Below are 24477 nucleotides of genomic sequence, written 5' to 3'. Positions count from 1 at the left end.
AGGGTCTGAGCTGCTTTCTGTGCTGGTGAAAAAGTGACAAGGATTGACAATTCCATATTTTTTAGAAGTGTTTGTTTTAGTGATCCTTAGGTGTTAGACATTCTCTTGGAGGGCTTCCTATGGATATGAATTCCTTGGCCTCAAGGTGTGAGTCAGTCGATGTAGGCTGTGGTTCAGGAACCCTGGGGAGGGGCAGAGAGAGAGAGGGAGACAGAATCTGAAACAGGCTCCAGGCTCTATTCTGTCAGCATAGAGCCCAATGTGGGACTTGAACCCACAAACAGTGAGATCATGACATGAGCTGAAGTCTGGTGCTTAACCAACTGAGCCACCCAGGTGCCCCTCAAGTATTATTTTAAAGTATGGTTTTATATTATCATGTGTATGGATATGTATGTGTGTGTGTTTGCATATGTGTGTGTTTATATATGTGTGTATACATATTCAGGTGTGCACACACCCAATGAAGAAGTGTGCAAAATTTAAAATGGAGTCCTCTATCTTCCTTTTCTCCCAATCCCACTCCCTAGATATAACCACTGAACATTTTGGTGTGTATTTTTGGGGATATTTTTATATGTATGTATACAGTTGTATCTAGCTTTGTTTTTACAAAAATAGACTCCAATCACACACATTGTTCTGAGCTTGCTTTGCTCACTAATGGCATTGTCAGCATTATTCTGTATTAATATATTTACACCTGTTTGTAGGGCTTACTTTGAGCAACCTCCTTTTTTTCCCCCAGATAGGCTGTGACATGAGTTTTTCAGACATGTGATAGATGTTGCTTGCTTATTCGAATATCTGTGTGGATTGGATTGAGAGGATTAAAAATTATTTTGTGGTGGACAATGGGAAACCGAGTATACTTTAAGAAACCAATATTTTTTATGCAATGACTTGTGCTAGTTTCTATAGTTCCTGTTATAACAATGTCTCAGCAGCTCGGCCAAAGGAAAGAGTCTGCTTAAGTCCATCATAAAAGAGAAATTGACAACAGCAGAGACAGGAGACTACCTGAATTTTCAATCAATTGCAATATTGTTGATTCCCTTTTATGGGCAAGAAATTATCACAGTTTAGCTTGTTGCATTTCCTTTGGTGATGCTAACTTGCTGTATTTGGTGTTTCTGTTCTTCTCCACAGGATCCAAACTACTGGATACAGGTGCACAGACTTGAACATGGAGATGGAGGAATACTAGACCTTGATGACACCCTCTGTGATGTAGCAGATGATAAAGACAGAGTGAGTTCACATCCAGGGAAGGCACTCTGGATGCATTTAGTGAAGATTGGAGAGGGAGTGGGTAGATGGGAGTACTTCCTTTCCTGTTGAGACACATACTTTAAAGAACCTTAGGGCCACTCATGATATTGTGAGACTTCATTACCCTGAACTCTAGGGTGTAATGCTTTTCTTGACCCTTGGACATTATTAGGTTTACTATGTCTTGGAATTTTAAAATTGTAGCTTTTTAAATAGAAGTATCTTTAAGAAGTTCCTGTGCCAGTTTTTTCCTTTTGTTTTAACCAAACCTGACATCTTTCTTGACAACGGAGGTCCATTTCAGGGTGTGATAACGCAAGGTCTCTGAGTTCTATCCGAGCGCTGGCCTATCCCAAAAAGCTGGCCTGTGCAGCACACTGGCTGCAGAGGGGGCAGGTGCATCCCAGGCCTCCTCCCGGTGTGTGCTCTGCTTTCAGAAAGCCATACTTTCCTCAGTGTTGCTCTTGGTGGGCTTTCACACTGCAATGCCATCCTCAGTGTAGTATGTGACTTTGGCATTGTGAACGTGGCACTTTAGTGTCCTCCTTGCACCCACCCTTTTGTCTGTGCTCTTTGAGGAAATGAGGAGGAGGAGGAGGAGGAAAAGAAGTAACATTCAGTATTTTAAGAATTTGTGACAGGGTATTTGGCTCTGCACGTAGAAGTCACGAGGTGACAGGGCTTGAGCAGCCTTTGGCCACACTTTAGGGAAGGGCTGCCAGCTGCACATAGAATGTATCATCCTGGGGTTGGAAGCTGGCAAAGTTATCTAGTACTCTCTCTGGTTTTTCCTGGACAGATTTCTCTCCCTTCTTCCCTCTGCCTGCCCTCTTCCTCCCCTTCTTTTTCCTCCTTCCTCTCTTACCCTCCCTTTCTCTCCCTTCCTCCTCCTCCTCCTCCTCCTCCTCCTCCTTCTTCTTCTTCTTCTCTCTCTCTCTCTCTCTCTCTCTCCCCCTCCTTCTTCCTCTCTTCCCCCTTTGCCCCCCCCCCCCCCCCCCCCCAATTGACCCTTTGCCTCATCCTCCCTCTTGGAGGACTTGGCTGGGAGCTGGCTAAATGCAGCTATCATGTCTTCTCTACTCCTCCTTTCTCACAGCATAGTGCCTGGTTCAGAATTGGTGGATGTCTTCTATTTTTTCTTGAAATCTTAAGGAAGATGAAAAATTTCATGTATCAAATGGTGTGCAAATTCAAGGATATTTGATTTACTAGCACCTGCCATTGCAGGATTTGTCCCTGTAGCTCCTGTGGTCCAGGAACACAGTGTCAAAAATGCAGAACTTTCTGCCCATTTATGATTTGCTGCTATTTCTCTTGGTGTCATTTCTCTGTTTTGGGCTTTTCAGTGAGCCAGGGATAAGGTGACTCTCAAATCCTTTTCCTGCAGTCCACTTATCTAGAAACTTAAATTATAGTCAATTTATTATGTGGTTCCACTTCAAAGCTTAAAGCAACGGTCAAGGTTTATAAAGAATTCAAACAGATGCCCTTGGCCAGCCACAATATTACAAAGAGATGTACTAGGTTGTATTAATCTTTCAATATTTTCCTTGTCCCCATTTCTTCCTTCTTTCCTTCCTTCCTTCCTTCCTTCCTTCCTTCCTTCCTTCCTTCCTTCCTTCCTTGATATAAAAATCATATAGCTTTTTGTGAAGAAAAGGAACCTATAAAGAAGGAAGTAATCACTTGTGATCCCATTGCTGCTCAAAGCTCATCCCTGTTGTTATTTGAGTGGGCTTTGCATCCTGACTCTTCTTTTTGTTTAGATACAGACACAGCTCTTTTTCTTTTAAATAAAAAGGATTGCATAGTAGCCTGCCTTTTCTCTTTGAGTTGATTATAAATATATTTCCATGCTCATTAACCATGGCTATGCCAACATAGCTGCACATGGTTATTTCATGTTACGAATTTATGGACTCTGGTATGGTACTTGTTTTGGTTAGTTAGTTACTGTGGAGAAAGCTGAGGTGGTCATCTGTGTACTTTTGTCTTTGGCATTCTTGTGTTCTAAGAACGCCTGTATTTATCCTCCTGTGTTTCCTTTTTGATTGTGTACAGACTTAGGATGATACCAACTTGAGGCAGAACCTGCTTCATGCTTTGACTTTAGGCCTTTGAATGGAGTGAATAAAAATTAGTTTTTAAGATGCTTCTGTGGTGTGCCTCGCTCTGGCGTGTTGCTTGGAGTAACCCTCCGTGGACTTTGGCTTGTTGTATGAGTGGGAAGGGGGCTGTGTCAGTGCTCCTGAGAACACCGAGCTCAGTAGACTCATGTACCCTCAGCACCTGCAGTCATGCTTTATGACACATTACAGTTTCTCACCCTTCCTCCTGGCACCTTAACCAGCAAATACCTTCTCCACAGTATTCCCATTTTGAATAGGTAGAGTATTGAGATGTAGATGTTCAGCAGTATGATTAAAAAAAAATCTTTTGAAATGTGCTATTATCGTAGGGTTAGTATGTGGCATTTTGGTGGATGATCCATGTGTCCTTGAAAAGTGTGTTCTGCAGTTGGAGTGAGTATTCTATAGAAATCACTTAGGTTAAGGTGGTTGATACTGTTGTTTAGGTCTTTGGGGTAATTTGTTACTCAGGAACGGAAAATAATACTCTTCTTTCAACACAATTAACTATTAGGTCACACAAAAGAATGGAAGAAGAGACAAACTGAATGATCTTCTAAAATAGTTGCATATTAAAATCAGAGGATACTTAATAAACTGTGTTTAATTTTTATATTTATATTATGTTATGTGAATTTGATGATGACAAATCTACATTTTTTAAGTTTATTGACTTATTTTTGAGAGAGAGAGAGCGAGAGAGAGACAGAGACAGAGGGGGAGAGAGATAGAGACAGAATCTGAAGTAGGCTCCAGGCTCCGAGTTGTCAGTACAGAGCCTGACACAGGGCTCGAACTGTGAGATCATGACCTGAGCCAAAGTCAGATGCTCAACCCACTGAGCCACCAGGCGCCCCCAAATCTACATTTTTCTAGAATCTTTTATTGCATTTCCTATTCAAGTTAAAAGATCCTTTAACCTGAAGAAGAATGTTTTATATTTTTTAACGTTTTCATTTTTGAGTGCAAGTGGGGGTGGGGCAGAGAGAGGGAGACACAGAATCCAAAGCAGGCTCCAAGCTCTGAGCTGTCAGCACAGAGCCTGACACGGGGCTCGAACTCACAAACCATGAGATGCCCTTAAGAATGAGCTTCTTAAAGGACCCATTTGAAGTTGTAACTATAAAAAATATAATTAATAATCCAGAATCTCAGCACTTACATTTATGGTATTGTCAGATGCATTATTCAGATTGAAGGGTTGCATGTAGTCAGTTGTATGGCTCCTTTCCATGGCTCTGAAATTTGACTCTGGTTTAATCATCCTGGAGTGTTTTCAACTATTTTTGGCAGCTACTCTGAGTAAGGATTTTGACACCTGTTTTGCTTTTAGGTTAAAACAGGCATTGGAGTTCTTTTAAACAATAAAATTCCCCCTAAAAGTGCCCTGCTTAATGAAAATGTGCTGGTGCATATTTAAAATGCAGATACCTAGCCTAGGCAGGCAGGATCTTTGGTAGCCAGGCTTGGGCATCTGTGTTTTATAAACCCTCCAGATGGTATTCAGGCTCACTAAACTTTGAGACTGTGCTTCAGTGGCCCTGCCATCAGTCTCTGTAATGGGGAAGTTTCTTTCAAAAGTGTAAATGATATACCTGCTCACTGTGAGTTTGTGAAATTATGAAAAATTATTTTTTATAGAGGGATACTAGATTAAGAGGCAATAATTCAAATGCTAGCAAAAGAAATTGAAGTACCTAATTAGTACCTGATTTTGCTCATTATCCTTTAATTATTAGAGTTTAATGCACAGCACTGAAGAAGTTTTCTTTTAGTGCCTATATGGTTCCAATGACTAGGATTTTACCCAAGTTTATTCAAAATGGTATCCGCATGGATTGTTTTGGCTTCTTGGAGTAGGTTTGATTTTCTAAGACCTACAATATTCTAGATCTACTTTGGGCATGTAAATATGCCCTGATTTGTTTATCACTTCTCTGCATTGCTGCTTCCCAGTAAAAGGGAACAGAGAATCAGAGTGTGTATGCTGTCATGGTGTTTTATTTACTCTTAGTATCTAATTCTCTGTTTTCTCAACTGACATTTTGCCAAAGAATGAAAACCTGAAATGGTTTTTATATTATCTAGAGCACCTATTAGAACAGCTGTAATGCATTTGCCTATATGAGCTTTCCCAAGTGCCAAGCCATTTGTTGTCTGAATTTCCTTCCAGTGTGGTCTTCGTTATTTATTATTTTAGTGAACCTTCTCGCAGTTCTCCTCAAATTGGTCTAGGTCCCTCCTGTCATTCCTCCATGTACTACAGTAAAACTTGAAATTTCCAAATAGATTACAGAATAAAAATGTTTTGTATTCACTTCCCTTTGCATGGCAGTTGCTTGAGACTAACTGTGAGAACGTTAACAGAGATTTCAGGCAGACTGGTGAAGGGCTTAGAGTTGGGGAGAAGGGCACTTTTGTGTGCGTGAGCAGCAGGAAGAATGTCTTTTTCTTCTACACGTCACTGTCTTCCTTTTTGTATTTTGGTGCTGAGGTGACATAAGATGTGGTAGCAAGCATTTTCTTTGTCACACTTGGGTGTCATTTTGTTTTGATCAAGAATGATGTCATGTGTGTGCTATTTTGGTTCTGACCTTGGGAAATATCTTCCATTATCTGTTCCTTGCTCGTTGTGGAGGAAGGGTTGAATGGAATAGCAATTTAAACTCTTTCTGAAAGTTTGTACAAGCTTGAGCAGTGGACACTGGGTGCCAGACACTACGGAGGATTGTTGTGGGGACTGCTGCTGGTTGGGAAGAACCCAATATTTTCTGGGGGGCAGTCTGGCTAGTGTCTCAGCATGTTGAGAAAAGGAGACTTGAAAAATTTATTGGAATCATGGGCAAGCACTAATTTCTGCATGTAGAATAAAGCTAGTACAGAGGCACATATACACATTTTCATTATTCTCCTCATTGATAGATAGCTTCTAACTTATAAACTGATGTCATTTTTGTGGCTCTTATGTTCATAATATTACTGCCCCGTTAGATATTTTCTATTAGTATTGCCAAAACGTGTTGTAGTAAATCTTGCTTTTGAAATATATGCATGGCACAACTTTCAGGTAAGGAACATGCTTTAATTAATTAATTAATTAATTATTTTTTAATGTTTATTTTTGAGAGAGAGAGAGAGAGAGAGAGAGAGAGAGCGCGAGCGAGCATGAGTAGGGGAGGGGAGAGAGACAGAGAGAGGGAGACACAGAATCTGAAACAGGCTCCAGGCTCTGAGATGTCGGCACAGAGCCCAGTGTGGGGCTCGAACCCACGAACCGTGAAACCATGACCTGAGCCAGAGTTGGACACTTAACCAACTGAACCACCCAGGCGCTCCAGGAACATGCTTTAATTTTAAAAGTGCATTATTTTCTACTGTTTTAGGTGTTATTTTTTGCTAACTATGTGTAAATCATTATTTTACTTGTTTTGGCATCAAGCCATAAAAAAATCAGTGTCCAATGAGGTGATGGTACAAGCGTATCCTGGTTATCTGTGGGAAACATGTACATTTGTACTTTAAAAAGGGCGTTTATACATTCTGTGCCCTCATTATTGATAATGTGGAGAGAAGCAGTCTGTTGTTTTTATACTGAAGGCAGTCACAGTCTGTACAGTCTTCAGATGAGAATGGAGAACATATTTTTGGATCTGGAATAAGAACTGTTAAAATGAATTTATCTGGTGATACCAAAGTGAGTTTTTAAAGCTTTAGTAAACTTTGCTCTGTGAAGAAATGGCTTGCTGCTTAAATTACAGTGAGAGCTCACAGCTCATAATTACAACAAATCTAATTTTAATTTCTTTAAAGACTTGATTTTTTTTCCTTATTTAAATCATCGCCAAACAAGTGTCTGATAAGAGAAAGTTTTGAGATTTTAATTCCTTTGTTGTCAAGACCAAAACACTAAATTTCAGCATGAGGTCAGTTATTTTTAGAATGTCCATATCCTGGAGATAGGAGTGGGCTGAGGAGTTCCTAGGATAACTTTCTTTTCATCCTCCCCTCCCTTTCCCCAGTTAATTTCTTGCTGAAGACTTGGTCTACGAATACATTCCTTTACTTATTACTAAACGTGTGGGAATTTTTGTGAACTGGGATCTCATCATCATCACCATAATGTAGCACATGTAATAATTTCCTTTGAAAGATAAAAACACTATTAGTCCTAATTTTAGTTAGTCTAACCAATTTACTGAGCACCTATTATGTGCCAGGCATCATGCTCAGTGTTATGTAGTGTAAAACAAAAATAAACGTGGTTCCTCCTTTCTGGGGCCTCATGGTGTATTGTGAGAGTTGGAATTAATCTCAGAAATGAAGTGTAGAGTTACCAACAAATAATGGTCTGAAGAAAAGGAAAGGTGCCAATGGAAGGTGGAATAAAGTACCCCAACCAAGTCAGGGTGAAGCAAGACTTGCCTAAAAAATATGATCAAGCTGAATCTGAAGAGCAGGTGAATGAAAATCGGGTGTTAGGTGATCAGATTTACGTTTGAGAAGTGTCTCCCCGGCTGCAATATGAGGATGTGTGCACAGGAGGCCGAGTGGATGCAGGGTTACCAGGTAGCACATTTTGCCATAGGAGGTGTTGGATTGATGGAGGCTGGACCAGGTGCAGATGGTGGGGAGGAGGTGGATCTGAGAGTGATTGACTCGGTAAAGCCTGGAGGTGGGCTATTCAGCAAGGCAGGGAATGCTGCAAGGAGGCCAGCTTTGGGACAGGGTGGGAGATGAGGGATTCAGACTTGATTTAGTGACTTTGAGTGCTTTGGAGGTGGGTTGGTGTTTGGAATTGAAGTGCAGATAAATTCATGAATCAGATACAAATTTGTCGACAATCAGGCCAAGCCAACATATGAAATACCATCTAATTTTAGTAGAAATAATTATGTGTGTCAGAAAAAGCTTGAAGGGACGCACTGAAAAGTATCAGTAGTTATCACTGAGAGTGGAGTATGTGATTAACTGGGGGTTTTCTGATGTTCTGTTTTGTAATGCCTCCTTAATTCTGTGTCTTCCTAATTTCAATATGTGTCTTCCTATTCCAATGAAGCATTAGGCATTGCTAAATATGATTTAGAATAGGACCATCTTTTTAAACTTTAATGTGAATTGGCATAGGGAAGGACTGATATAAAGAGTTTGGTAACTTGGAATTGAAGTGATTTGTATAAATAGACTTCACTAACTAGATGACTTGATTAATTTCCTCCTAAATGGAGTTATTTTAGTTAGGCTTTAAAGAAGAAAATATTTAAATTAAATGCTGAGTAGAGCACCAAATGCTAATTAATTAATTCAGAGAGATTGTTTCCCAACAATTAAATATTTTATGGGTACTGGTTTGCCCACAGCTCATTGATTTGTGGGTGGATGGGTTGGGGAGTGCAGGGCCAGGTGTAGCAGTGGTGGTGGTGATAGGGAGTGCTTGTAGAAGGAACAGAGAAGGGGGCTCAGCCTTCTGCATGAGCACTCTATTGGAAAGGCTCTTCGTAAGCATTAGTTTTGAAATTGGGGACAGCCTGCACAGTATTGGCTGGTCATGAGCTTTCCTAGGGAAAGCAGCCAAGACTTTGCTTGAGTAGGGGCACCCAGAGTCAGAACAAGTAGGGGAAAGAGTCTCACACTCTTTCAGTTATCATATTAGTTGTAGGCCAGGCTTGGTTCCTTGGTTTGGTGCACTTTGTTTTTATGTTACTTCATCAAAGATGGACATATTGTTTGGTGGGTAAGAAGCCACACTGCCTGTGTTTGAATCCCGGCTCCATGACTTTTTTTACTTTATGAGCTTCAGCAAATTACTTAATCTCTCTAATGTCAGTTTTCTCATCTCTAAATAGTGGGTAATAATTGTACCTACCTATAAGGTTGTGTACCAGATTTAAGTTTAAATCTGGGAATTTGTGTTAAGGTTTCAGTGCTCTTTGGCAAAATAAGGCCCCAGTAAGTGGTAATTGTCATCATCATTGTTTGTTACATCACTACCACCACCATCGTTAAATTGAATTAGCATTCATTCTTTTAGTACTAGTTTCTAATGATTTAAAAACAAGTCACACTATCTTAGATATTTTTTTGTAAAAAATTTCTATCATACTTATATTCATTTGGCTTTTTTTAATTTAACATTTCTATCAATTTGAAAAGAGGTTGGTAATATGTACTCAGTAATGGTTGTTGGAAGAAATACATTATTTATTTTCCGAATCCTTGGCATTTGAGGATTTCCAGGATACTATCAATATGCATATTTTTCTGAACAGAAAAACAGTGAAGATCCCAGTTTCAATTTTTAGTGTTTGAAAGCCAACAAGGACTGTATTGTTAAAAAACAAAACAAAACACAAATAGACTTGATATCAAAAGCAGAGTCAACAAAAGCCAAAATAAGCAAGTAGGACTACATCAAGTAAAAAAGCTTCTCATCAAAGGAAACCATCAAAAAAAGTGAAAAAGTAACCAATGGAGTGGCAGAAAATGCTTGCAAAAAATATATTTGATAAGGGGTTAACATCCAAAATGTATAAAGAACTCATAGCATTCAATAGCAAAAACACAAAAAATACAAATTAAAAAATGGGCAGAAGAACTAAATAGACATTTTTCTAAAGAACTCTTACAAGTGGCCAACCAGATATAAGATGAAGAGTTGCTCAACATCACTAATCATCAGGGAAATGCCAGATAAAATCACAATAAGCTATCACCTCATACCTGTTAGAATGACTATCATCAAAAGAGCAGAGATAACAAGTGTTGGTGAGGATGTAGAAAAAAAGAGAACCCTTATGCACTGTTGGTGGGAAAGTGAACTGGCACTGCCACTATGGAAAACAATAGTCTAAAAATAGACTACCATATGATCCAGCAATCCCACTTGTGGGTATATATCTAAAGGAAGTCATTATCTCATGGAGGTGGCTCCACTCCCATGTTCATTGCAGTGTTATTCACAATAGCTAAGGTATGGAAGCAGCCTAAGTGTACATCAACAGATGAATGGATATGGAAGATCTCACATCTCTCTATGTGTGGAATATTATTCAGCCATAAAAAGAAGGGTATCTTGCCATTTATGATAACGTGAATGGAACTCTTTGAGGGCATTATGTTAAGTGAAATAAGTCAGAGAAAGACACATGCTATGTGATCTCACTTACATATGGAATTTTAAAAAGCTGAACTCACAGAAACAGAGCCTAGAATTGTGGTTACCAGAGTCTTGGAGCTGGGAGAAAAGAGGTGATGTCTGTCAAAGGGTACAAATTTAAGATGAATCTAATGTACGGCATAGTGATTATAGTTAATAATACTATATTAAATGCTAAAAGTTGCTAGGAATAGATCTTAAACATTCTTACCACAAAGAAGAAATGTTAATTATGTGATGTGATGCAGGTATTAGCTAACACTAAGGTAGTAATCATTTTGCAATACATAGGTGTATCAAATCAACACATTCTACACCTCAAACTTATGTTGTATGTCAACTATATCTCAATACAGCTGTGGGGGTAGAGGGTGGGGAGGCAGACCTTATTTTCAGTTTTAAAATATTACCTGGTTGACAGTGACAATTCTCCAGAAAAATAGCATATCTCAAAACAAGCACTCCAGAATAAATGCTACCAAAAGTGCTTTATAATAATTTATGTCTTTAAAAATATTTATTTAAAATTTCCCTTCTGTATCTTGAGTGAAATATGTAAAATTCAACTTTTTGTGTATATAATAAAACATTATCACACAAAGGAAAAAAGGAGGACGATGGATAACTTGTTTCTTTTTCATTAATATTATCTGAATAATTTCAAAGAAGTAATTATACATGATACAGAAGATCATCCATTCATTTATTCATTCACACAAGTATTCATAAGGATACAGATTATATAGAAAGTACCAGATTTGTTTTCCTCCTGGATTTTATATTGGGGGAAGAAGAAAATTGGCAGGGCTTTGTACTCTTAGATCCTTGTATAATTCCAGAATAAATCTACTAATAAAACTAAAAATATTTTGGAGCTATTTCAAACTAAAAAGCTTCTGCACAGCAAAGGAAACCATGAACAAAATGAAAAGGCAACCTACCAAATGTGAGAAAATAATTGCAAATCATATATGTGATAAGTCTAATATCCAAAATATATAAAGAACTCATACAACTCAGCAGCAAAAACAAAAAAACCCCTGAAACAATCTAATTAAAAAAGCGGCAGAAGCCCTAAATTGACTTTTTTCCAAAAAAGATAGAAGATGGCCAACAGATATATGAAAAGATGCTCAGTCTTATTAATCATCAGGGAAATACAAAGCCGTAATAAGATGTCCCTTCACACTTGTTAGAAGGACAATTATAAAAAAAGATAAGAAATAACAGTGTTGGTGAGGATGTGGAGAAAAGGGAACCCCCGTGCACTCATTGTGGGCATGTAAATTGGTGCGCTATGGAAAACATATGAGGGTTCCTCAAAAAATTAAAAATAGAACTACCATATGATTCAGCCATTTTACTTCTGGGCATTTATCTGAAGAAAGCAAAAACACTAATTCAAAACCATATATTTGGCATGTTCATTGCAGCATTATTTACAGTAGCCAAGACATGGAAACAACCTAACTGTCCACTGATGGATGAATGAATAAAGAAAGTGATATATATATACACACACACACACACACACACACACACACACACACACATGAATATACATATAAATAATGAAATCTTGCCATTTGTGACAATATAGGTGGGCCTCAAAGGCATTCTGCTAAGTAAAATAGATAAGGAAAAGGCAAACACCATATGATCTCTATTATATGTGGAATCTAAAATAGAGAACATCTCCCTACCCTCAACTTACAGACATAGAGAATAGATTGATGGGTACAAGGAGGGCAGTGAGAAATGGGTGAATTTTTGTTTTTAGTTTAAATTTTTTAAATGTTTATTTACTTTTTTGAGAGAGAGAGACAGACAGAGACAGAGACACAGAGCATGAGTGGGGGAGGGGGAGAGAGAGAGAGAGAGAGAGAGAGAGAGAGAGAGAGAGAGAGAGAATGAATGAGTGAGAATGAGAATGTGAAGCAGGTTCCAGGCTCTGAGCTGTCAGCACAGAGCCTGATGCAGAGCTCGAACCCATGACCCATGAGATTAGGACCTGAGCCAAAGTTGGACGCTTAACCACCTGAGCCACCCAGGCGTAAATAAGAAAATTAAACATAATTCAACGTCACTATAGTACACACTATAGCGGGATATGGTTACATCTCATATAAAGGCTGCAAGATAGATATGGTCCCATGCCACTTTTAAACTGGGAAGACCAAATATGTTTCCTATACTTAAAGATTTCTTTCACTTCTTTGGGCTGCTGCTTGTTTCCAAATAGTAAACATTTTTAATTCTCAGTTGATGTTGGAGAAAGAAGTTAGTTTGGCTAGTCAATATGTGGATTTTAACTATATTTTAATTATGTTAGGCTACTAAGCCTTCTTATGTGAAATTTTATTAAAATGTCAAGAGCTTAGTGTCATGTATAATTGTACCACAATTCATGTGTATTGATGCCCCTTGTTCATATATCAAACTACCATGATAACTTTTGTTTGAGCAAAGGTTAAGAAGATCTTACAGATTCACTGATTCATTCATTTTATCTTTCTTACATTTATTCAATAAATACCTTTCAGTCCCTAATACATTTGACAAACAGCTGGATGTGCTGAGGATATATGGGGGAGGGGTCTCTGATCTTGCAGAGCTCTCCTTGTAATGAGGAAATAGACTAAGGGGAGTGAGTTTCGGGTGTGATAGAGAATAGGTGAGGTGGGAGTGGTTCTTTAACCTGGTTGGTAAAGCCAGCCCTCAGGAGGAGTCAGGTGGGCTGGATTTCAATCGATGAGAACAGCTACAGGCAGAGGACTCTAGGCAGAAGGAGCAGCATGTACAGCAGCCTGAACTGGAAAAAGGTTGAGGTGTTCATGGATCCAGAGGGAATTAGTGCGGCTTGGATGCAGGGGGCGATTGGGAGAGGGAAAATAGGTGGAGTTAGAGACAAAGGGAGGATATTAAAGCTATGTTAAGCAATTTGAGACTTGATACTAAAAATAAGAAAAAGCCTTTGAACTGTCAAACTGTGGAGTGATATATTTAGATATATATTTGTAGATTACTTTGGGAAGACTGCGTTGTGGGTGGGCAAGAAAGGGGAGAAAGACCAGTGAGAAGACTGGCATCCAGTGAAGAGGTGATGGTGGCTGAACCTCAAGTAGAGTTGGGGAAATATGAATGGAGTTGAGATATGTTTGGAGTTAGAATTTCTAGGATTTCAGGCTGTGAGGAATGAAAGCAAAGAAAGTATTAAGGGTGACTTTTAGAGTTGTAACTAGAGCAAGTGGGGTAAGGGGTATGGAGGTTCCACTTACTGGGGGAGGTTCATTTAAATAGAAGAAGTAGAAGACTTAGGAGTGGAATGAGGATACAGGATTGGGGGCAGTCAAGTCTCCTTCCTGTTGGGACATTTAACTGATTTTGCAGTGCCTTTGAGACTTCCAAATAGAGCTGTCCAGTAGGTGACTGGATGTGTAGGTCCGAAGCTCAAGGGAAAGATCAGAATTGGAGATAAGAATTTGGAAATCACCATTGTATAGAATGGATGGAGTTCAAAGGCATGTGACAAATATCATTTCCAGGTTGCAAAAATTTGCAATAAGTCTAACCTCATAATCTTTGTTGGTTTTTTTTTCCTGTGGTACACGCCCATGAGTTAACACTTGCCTTGATTATGATGGAAAATACTAATAAATTTTAACTGGAAAATTAATATAAAAGTGGAAAAGGAACTCAAGTTCTTCTGAATCAACACCATTGAATGAAAGTAAGATAAAATTAGATTTAGGTTGTTTTTGAGAAAGACAACTGAGTGTCAACGGTTATAAAGAGACAGTGCAGAGAGATTGCTTCTCGGACACGAGATAGTGGTAGCATTATTTCTAATATAGGTACAGAAAATCACACTCCAAAAGCCACTAGAAATTTGTGAGTTTCATAACCAACCATTATTGTTGGATGGCATTCACTTGACTGCCACCCCAGGAAGAGCTTAGTTAATATAATAAAAGCACATAGTATAAAATCAGAAATTTACCTGGAGTGAGGGGATTCTAGAATCTCTATCCTGTATTTCAGAATTCTGATATTCCTTGCACTGGAATGTCTCATATATTACTTGACTTGTTTACTTACGAAAAATTGATAAGCAACACTTTTTAAAATGTTTATTTTGAGAGAGAAAGTGTGAGCAGAAGAGGGGCAGAGAGAGAGAGAGAGAGAGAGAGAGAGAGAGTGAGAGAGTGAGTCAGTGCAGAGTCCCTGTTGGGGGGCTGGATGTAGGGCTCAAACTCAGAAAGTGAGATCGTGGTCTGAGCAGAAATCAAGAGTCAGATGCTTAACCGACTGAGCCAGCCAGGCACCCCAACAACCACTTCTTTTTAAGGGGACAGTCAAATGATGACTGTTCTCAGGCATTTTGTTATTAGCAAGAATTGTAGAGATTTCTGTTGTAGGAACTCTAGACTAAAACAAAGCTGCATTTAATGTTTTCTGTAACAGCATCATTTTCTTTAATTTGGTCCAGATATGTTTATTGAGCATCTCTTCCATTCCAGACAGAATTTGAGATACTGAAATGAATACAGAATGGTTACCTTCAGGGATCCATTGTAAAACAGGAAGAGATTTTAATGCTAACAAAATACTTTTCAGCTAAAAGTTTTCTATAATTTGGTTGTATCTTTTTTTTCTAGGATAAATTAAAATAATTCCAAGTACTTTCACAGCAGGAAATAGTTCATATGTAGGTGGGAATATTCAGGCAGTTAAGGTGGGAGGGATGTTCAGGTCAGTCTCCAGACCAGAAATGCTTTCTGAATCCCTAGTGCTGGTTCTGATTTTCCCTCTCTTAAGTTCTGATAGTCTCCCTCCTACCTGTTAACACAATAGATCTCTGCTCCTCAAACTGCTTTGGTGAAGGACTAGATTTGTTTTGTTTTTCATTCTGTGGTGGACCAATACAATGTAAAATGCAATGGAAATTAATTATAAGAAAGAATTGGCTTGTGTTTTGCTTGCTTTTATCTATTTTCAGAGTTAACAGATATAAAATAATTTTCTCAAATTGTTTAAGAGTTTCCAAAAGCACACTCTATTTCTGTTTTTCACTGGAGACTGGGATGACACTTCCAACAGCACTGCAATGTATGTCTTTGTTAAATATTGTTGCCTTTATTTTTTTTAATTTTTAGTTTTTAAGTTTATTTATTTTGAGAGATACAGAGACAGCATGAGTAGGGGAGAGGCAGAGAGAGAGGGAGGGAGGGAGGGAGAGACAGAGAGAGAGAGAGAGAGAGAGAGAGAGAGAGAGAGAGAGAGAATGAATGAATGAATGAATCCCAAGCAGGCTCCACACTGTCAGCACAGAGCCCAATGTGGGGCTCAAACTCATGAAACCATGAGATCATGACCTAAGCTGAGACCGAGAGTCAGACGCTTAACCGGCTGAGCCACCCAGGCGCCCCCAATATTGTGAATTGAATATGGTGAATTTTAATTTCACCATTAAAATTCCTGTATTTGCATTATTTATCGCTGAGATATTCTGGTATAGGCTAATGTTCGGTCATGTAGTTTCTTTAATATTTGGTATGTATATATGTTTTAAAAATAATGTATGCTTCTTATTAAAAATACAGGAAACTCTTAATATTATTAGTTAAATTAAAAAATATTGCGTTGAATGTATTGGATTAGGCTTGTGTGTGTCCTAATGCATTGAGTTTTGTGACACTCTAGTATTAATAGTGACACAAGTATTAATTGTGTTGCAAATATTCATAGTGTTCAGTACTCACTGGAAGCCCAGTTCTCCATTTTCTTGTGTATCTTATTTTCATGATCTCTTCTCATACTCAGCCTCACCTCTGTTAGACCTGAGATACAGTGAGGGAAAGATGCTCTTGTTGTCTTTTGAAGGGACATAAAAACACTTTTTCTCTCCTTTCTGGGACAGAGGAGAGGTATTCCAGACTCCTAATTCATTTTTCCTGTGAATATTTTGTCCTATATATTTTTAAAAATTATTTATTTATTTAGTTAGAGAGTGAGAGCAGGGGAGGGGCAGAGAGGGAGAGAGGGAATCCCAAGCAGGCTCCATGTTGCCAGCACAGAGCCCAATGCAGGGCTTGATCTCAAGAACTGTGAGATCATGACCCGAGTGGAAATCAAGAGTTGGACACCCAACTGACTGAGCCACTGAGGCACCCCAAAAAAGTTGGATATGTGAGACTTGATAACTTCATTTCTCCTTCATTGGAAAAAGAGGATGTTCAAGGAGATTGAAAAATAGTTGTGCTAAGAGGGCTCCTGTTTTGAAGTAGGAGTTGTGATTTGATAGTATCCTGTAGCCTTCTGTTTGTTTTGGCAAGGAATGAGTTAAGGAGACTTCTTTTGAACCTGGTGTGTTTACTCACACCTTGCTGACTCCAAGATGAGTTGCTACACCCTGTTTTACTCCTGACACACTATCCCTGGCCTGTTTAACTGGTGAAGGTTGTTTTCATTTGGTGTGGTGGAACCTGTCTCTGGACTCCCTGGTGAACCAGGAATCAATGCTGCCATATGCAAAGTTTGTGCCTCCATTGAGGGTCACATGTGGAAAGGATTCTGGCCTATATTGTCCACTTATTTTCAATTTCTTACCCTTTCTAGAGCACTGAGTAAAACACAGGTCCTATATTTGGATTTTGGGGGCTATGTATTTGGGGATCATTTTATTCTGTAGTTAGTTTTGGAATCTACGTCACTGTGGAGTTTGCCTTCTTAATGGATTGAGATGGCGGACAAATTGAAGAGGAAACACGCGAAGAGGTATTACTCTTTTTCTGGTACCTCTCGGAAGGATTCACTGAAGGCACTGAGGTTTTCAAGGTCTTTGAACCTCAAAAGAGCTACTTCAGAAATCAGCAAAAGGCAGGTTGGTATAGAGATTTCTGGTCCTTTTAAATCTTCTGTGGAGTTGAAAGTAACATTCCTTGTGTTTATTCCTTAATATTCTTTTGAAAAATTTCCTTGATTACTTTGAACATTCTTTTATAGCTACAAAATCATATTGCTGTTTTCTGTGCCATCAATCTGTTTGTGGTATTTATTATTTGTGTGTATGTTTATTGATCTATTACATGGGTTCAAATTACTTGTTGGGTGTTACAGCACAAAGTTGTAATGTTATCAGAAGATTCTGATTACCAAAATGAAATCTTCTACCAAAATATGGTTTTAGGAGGACACGCATGTTACCTAACATCTCACTGAAAGGATTAGTTGTCTTTTGTGCATAAACAAAATATTAGAGCAAAAGTGAATTAATGTTTATATAATTTCATAGAAATAGTGTTCCAGAAGACTGTTTGGAAGTAAATTTATTTTTCCTAAAAAATACTTTGAGGCTACTGAATGGAAATATAAATGATGGGAACAGACTCTGTGTGTTTTCTTGATGTTTTGTTTTACTATTTTTGTGCTGAGTATATAACTTTAGGTTGTCCAGATAATGCATTATGTGTCTTTTGAAAGTATTAGACATGAAAAATTCCTTTTTAAATGTTATTGTTTTTGAGGCTATTTTTCAATTATCAGCAACAGTTGGTAAAAAATTACACATAAAATGTGTAAGGAATCACATAAAATATGATATTTTTTTTCCTTTATATTTGGACAAGTGCCATGGGTTGTGTGCCCCCCAGTGGTCTTTTGGTAGAATGTTTCTTTTTGAGCTCCATTAAATGATATCCATGTCGCTCTGGGGTGAATAATTGTGTTTTCAGCATTACAGTTAAATGCTCAGAACTAATTCATTCTAATAGCTCAAATGTAGCCCAATATTTATCTGGTGAGTTTATGAATGATGGTGTTTTGGAACATCTCTCAAGGGTTTATAGAAGTGGATACTGGACATTGTTTTATATCATCCATTCCACACTTACTTTGTTCCTCAAATATCTGCTAAATCTTAAGTACTTTTAGTTTCATCTTTTACTCTGCTTTTCTTTATTGTTATGGAGAATACTGACATATCAGAAAGAAATCAAGTGCTGGGACATTCCAAATCTCTAATGTATTTCCTCCAGCAGAAATCACAGCCATAATAGATGTTTGTTGGTTAAGAATTCTGAACAATCCTGAACCATTTCAGTGTGACATTGTTTATGTTCAGATCAATATAGTTTGTGTTAAGAACACAGAGTAAAACCTGTTTTTAAGAAATTAGATCTTCTTTGTAGAGTGTACAGAAAATAATACCAGAAAGGAATGAGGAAATTAAAGGTACTGATTCAGTTGGCAAAATCCTTTCTCTTCCCTCTTGAAGAATCATCGAATTTAAAACTCTGCTTGAACTTGAGGGTGGAGGCCTATGTGTTGGCATTCGATACTTGAGAATTTCAGTATGAGTGCCTTGTATTGTCATTAAGGATTCCATGGCACTGTTTATAGAAGCAGGGTGTAGTTCTCTGCCAAAATCCAATTTGTTTAATTAAATTTTGCTGAGCATTTCTATCTTCCTGCCCTAAACTGCTTCTAATTGCTTGTAGTTCCAGGGGTAGTAATAGTAGTCATGGTATTTTGCTCTCGTAAACATGCTTTTAAATGATTAAGTTCCACCCTGTCTGGTAAAATGATATTACTTGTTCATCTTAAAGATGACATGCAGTCTTTTGGAGGGTGCATGGGGACATTGGCTGTGTAGATGAAGAGCTTGCTTAGACTTTCTGCACAAAGCGTCTGGGTCATTTTGTGTGTGACAGTATGTGACACTAATGAAAAAGAAAGACACTTTTTTTTCCCCCTCAAGCAAGATACATCTCCTTCTTAGAACATTTCTTTTGTAGATGTCAGTGTGTGACATTTAAGCAGCCATATACAATTTCAGTTTTGTATGTCACTTTGCTTGAGCAAAGGTTTCTGTGGAAAATATAAGCTTCAGAATCATTGTTTCGTGTATTTTTTGAGGGGTGGGGTTATATACTCTGAGAGTTGTGAGGAGAATTGAGATCACGTATTAAATGGAAAAGAAAGCTAAGAGAAGCTGAAATGCCATATATTGGACACTTATCTGGGCTTAAAAGGCAAGGGATTTGACTTTAAAGCATGTATGATTGAAAAATCTGCCCCAGCAAAAACACAACTTGGTTTTTGAAGTAAATGGCAGAAATTCATGCATCAGGATGTGTGCATGAGTCAGTGTGTGGATTACTCATTTACTTCAACACTAATGTGTGATTATTTATCTATCGATCTGTGTATGCTGCCTTCTAGATCTTGATTTTATAGAGAATTACAATCTAGATGTAGAAGTCAGCAGAATGATGCATTCTGACAAAGTTGCTTAATGGTGGAAAAACTAACTCAAAGTTAGATGACTTTTTGAAATTCAAAAAGAAAGCTTAAGTTAGATATACAGTTTACAGTTTATCAAAAAGCCTTTCCTTTATAAGTAAAATACACAGAATTCAAAATAATGCTGTCTTGATACTTTAGGGCCTAAAGGTAGTTATTTTGAACCCCCTTGATAATTATCCCCAGGTAAACAAAAGAAATTTGGTGGAGTTTCTATTAAACATTCTAGAATTTGTACTACCTAGTGTGTGTGTGTGTGTGTGTGTGTGTGTGTGTGTGTGTGTGTGAGAAGATAACGTACTAACGTGTTTTCTCTTATAATTTTCCATGTTCTGTTAAGAGCCACATGTGGAAGAATGTTAGTTAATTGGAGTCTAGCTCTGTACACACACAGTTGTGTTTTTATGCTAGTTATTCTCTTCATTATAATGTTTATTTATTTTTGACAGAGAGACAGAGCATGAGCGGGGAAGGGGCAGAGAGAGAGAGGGAGACACAGAATCCAAAGCAGGCTTGAGGCTTTGAGCTGTCAGCACAGAGCCCGACGCAGGGCTCGAACTCACAGACTGCGAGATCATGACCTGAGCCAAAGTCGGACGCTTAACTGACTGAGCCACCCAGGCACCCCTATTCTCTTCATTATAGATGTGGCCCTTCTTTTCCATGAGAAGATGCAAATATGTCTGGTATAATTCTAAGTACGACACTGTTGGTCATAAAACATTAAAACATATGTTCTTGTTACATGCCAGTAGAAAACAACTTGGGAATATATAACACTTCTCCTTTTTTATAAAGTGGTTATAATACAGGTTGTTCTTTTGAGAGAGAGTGATTGAGTGTGTATGGACAACTTGGAAGAGTTGTTTTTTTCCCCCTTCCTTATCAGCATAGTTTCCTAATCATAGCTGGAAAAATAGTTTTGGCTACTAATGTCATCCAGATGTAAAGGAGAAATGTGTTTTGTTTTTTTAATCGAGGTATAGTTGACACACAATGTTACATTATTTTCAGGTGTACAGCATAGTGATTTAGCAGCTCTGTTCTTTATTCCATTCTCACCACAAGTGTGGCTACCACCTGTCACCATACAATACTATTTTTTAATGTTTATTCGAGAGAGAGAGAGAGAGAGAGAGAGGTAGAGAGAGAGGCAGAGAGAGAGGGAGACACAGAATCCTAAGCAGAATCCAGACTCCGAGCTGTCAGCACAGAGCCCGACACAGGACCCGAACTCATGAACAGCGAGATCATGACCTGAGCCAAAGTTGGCCACTTAACCGACTGAGCCACCCAGGTACCCCTGTCACCATACAACACTGTTACAGTACACTGACTACATTCCCTGTGCCGTACCTTTCATCTCCGTGACTTACTCCATAAATGAGAGCCTGTTATCTGTCATTCCCCTTCACCCATTTTGCCCATCCCCCTAACCCTATGGAAGGCAATGTGTTCTTGATAAGTTCTGGGACATTGTTGTGTAGATATTAAAATATTATGGAATTTGATCTGTTATTACTCTTATGTTACAAAAGTTGTTTATTCTTGCGTTTTCCCGCCTCAATTAATGTGAAATTCCTAAGCTTAAATTCATATTTTCAAGAGTAGCCTGTAACTTTTTAAATATTAACTTTAGCTTTACCCCATGTAATTAGGTGAAAATGTGATGATCATAGTACTTAAAATAGTAGTTTAAAAAATACAAACGTTAATTATTTGCTACCCTCAGATTATCTGAGGTCAGATAAATTTTCTTCTCAAAACGTGGTATCCTAGTTTGAGAAATTTCTGATTTTCATGGAAGCAGGCTCTCCTTAGTTACTTTTTTTTTGGGGGGGGGCGCGTTGTGTCGGCCATTAGGTGTTAATTGTAGTTCTCCAATGTCAATTCTCCATTGACATTTCTTTAATAAGAGAATTTGTTCTGAAATGACAGCCAGGTTTAAAGTAGGCTGCTGCGATAATTGTGGATTTAAAAATAGAGTAATTCAGAGCATCTAAGACCTAAATATTACAGGGAAGTGAAGTGCATGTAGGTGAAATACACGAAGGTGATGAATTCCTGTGATGGAATTTGTTATCTTAAAGGTATTTTAAAAAAAGACTGTTAAATACAGTTTTCTAGAAAGAATCAAGTGAGGCCAGGGTCTGTAGCTTTATCCTTTCTCTATATCCCTTACTTCAGATGGTCATCTCACCACATCATAATACTGACCAAGACAGGCATCGGCTACCAAATTTTGGAAGGACCAGTGTGAAACATTTCTCATTTTGAATACAAAAACTTAGGTAGTTGGAGGATCAGTATATATATTTTGAAAGGCAACAGTTCTTCCACAGGGAGTGGATTAAAACAGAGCAGATACGATGCAGTTGATCAGTGAGGGAATATAATGTATATTATGTCCTAGTGGTTATACACGATCACAGTGAGGAACTGTCTGTAAAATCAGAAAAGAAGATTGTGTGTATGCCACATGGGAGCATGGAGCTGCTTGGTTAGAGGGGGTGCTCAGCTGGTGGTAAATTTTTTGTTTATCGTTTTCGGTTGTGAATTAAGTGCACTGTAATTTATGTTGATTTGTGCTTTAAAAATCTTCAGTTTTGTTCTTGATCATAAGAGTGGGTGAGAAAGAGGGGAAAAAAGTATGTCTAAATAATAGTGTAAGTGGTGAAAAGGAGAGTGGTTAACCTTTTGAATAAAAGCCATATGTAACTAAACCCAGGATTTTTTTCCAGCAATATGTCGATTTTAGAGTTGTATCTCTAAAACCATAAAACGTGTTTTTGAAATTTATGACCTACTTCTCTTTCCCCTTAGGAATGCAACTTCTGGATTCTTACAGCAGTTATAGCTTGTGTGGCAAATGCCGATCTTTATAATGATTGGAAAAATTGACTTCATGCTTAAACAATCAATTCTTTTTGATTTGGAAATACATATAATCATATTTTGGCAAGCATTTTACCCTTTTCAATTTCTACCAAGCCCCATGTTTAAATATATCTTGCAGCATTATATGGTAACATCAGTCCCTAAGCGTTTTTACTTTTCTTGATTTTAATGTTAATATGGAGTTTGGAAATACATATTATTATGACATATATGGTAAAAAATTAGTTTTTCCCCATTATATTTAAAATATCAAGCACCAAGCAACTTAAAACTTTTTTAATTGTTTGAACATTGCGGAAGACACAAGTGTATTACTTGAGGAAGTAGGTTTCTTTAAGATTATTTATTTTGAGAGAGAATGCACACGTTCAGTGTTGGGGGGGAGGGGCAGAGAGAGAGAGAGAGAGAGAGAGAGAGAGAGCACGAGCGAGAGAGCGAGAGGGAGAGCGAGAGAGAATCCCAAGTCACTGTGGGTCCCATCGAGGCTCCAACTTATGAGCCATGAAATCATGACCTGAGCTGAAATCAAGAGTCATACACTTAACCCGCTGAGCCACTCAGGCACGCCGTAGGTTTTTAAATCATTCTCTTTTAATTGAAAGTTTGACTTGTGTGTATTACGTTGTACTTATTTTTCTTTACTGAAATTGGCATTTTTACATTATTCAAATATCTATTTATACATTTGAGCTCCTTGACTTCACACTACTTCTTAAAAGCAAAAATCTGTAATCTATTCTATAGCATGCATTTTTCCCTTTGATTGAACCTATGACTTTGTAACTGAAATAATATATATAGACCCACCCAGTAACAACTGTCTTACATGTGATGCAGCCTAAACACTTACTGCTTTTGATTTGAAGATGGTGATTCTTACTGCGGGTGTCAGTAGCTTCTGAAAGAGTAGCCATTGACAGGTGCACTCAATTCATCCAGCCAGGTGCCTGTTATTTGATGAGTCGTTCTGGTCTCACTTTTGTAAGCTTTAATATTGTTAAAGTAACCATATGAAAAATGAGGAGACAAAATGCATTTGTGTATTTTCTGTGAGGCCCAGTTACACAAAACTTTAGATTGCTAATGATCTCCATTCCTTCAGTGCATTTGGCTATCTCTTAAAAGCAAAGTTGAAAGCTTCAACAAAACAAGCAACAAAGTTCCTCTTGGATCAAGTGCTGTTGAGTTGGCCTCAGAATTTTTACAGTTTGATTTGATTTTGATGTCATTTAATTGAGGACTTCTTCACCATGGGATGAACAAGATACTTACACTGTAAAACACACATGCGGCCTCCATCTCCCCGCCCCCTCACCCCTCAGGACTTGCTGAATCAGAATCTCCACTTCTGGGAGCCTGTGGGTCTCTCCTGCAGAGTTCCCCAGGTGAGTCTGACCTGAACCACTGAACACTGCCAGGTGGAGAAACTTAGATTCTGGAAAAGTGAAGGGACTTATGAAGAGAATAGAACTCAATGGCAATTGAGCATATTATATGAGGTCACTCCAGTAGGAGTGGAAGCACAGTGACTCAGAGACCGTGAGTGGCTGGCAGTTTGGAGAGCCAGCATGCTTGTGTTGGCTGGTCTTTATGTGTTAGTCTTTGTGAAGGTATCCACCATGCTCTGAAGGTGCCTCTGTAGCTAGCGAGGTAAGTAGGAGATGGGAGTGTAGCCATTAACTGCTGTCCAGATTCTCATGCCAAAGATAGCCTTTATCAGCA

General features: G+C 38.3%; 1 protein-coding gene across 14 annotated transcripts in view; it reads left to right on the top strand.

Moving 5' to 3' along the window:
• Positions 1 to 24477, top strand: part of PARD3 (par-3 family cell polarity regulator) — a 670780-nt gene that overhangs the window by 119567 nt on the left and 526736 nt on the right. For all 14 annotated transcript variants that reach the window (XM_030321422.1, XM_030321420.1, XM_030321421.1 and 11 more), the window contains exon 2: positions 1150 to 1251. In XM_030321422.1, the coding sequence (XP_030177282.1) occupies positions 1150 to 1251 (102 nt within the window). The remainder of the gene's footprint in view (positions 1 to 1149; positions 1252 to 24477) is intronic.

Source organism: Lynx canadensis, chromosome B4 (assembly GCF_007474595.2).
Source record: "Lynx canadensis isolate LIC74 chromosome B4, mLynCan4.pri.v2, whole genome shotgun sequence".
NCBI classification, from domain to species: domain Eukaryota; kingdom Metazoa; phylum Chordata; class Mammalia; order Carnivora; family Felidae; genus Lynx; species Lynx canadensis.
The sequence above is the reverse complement of the archived record's forward strand: the minus strand, read 5'-3'. Positions and strand labels throughout refer to the sequence as shown.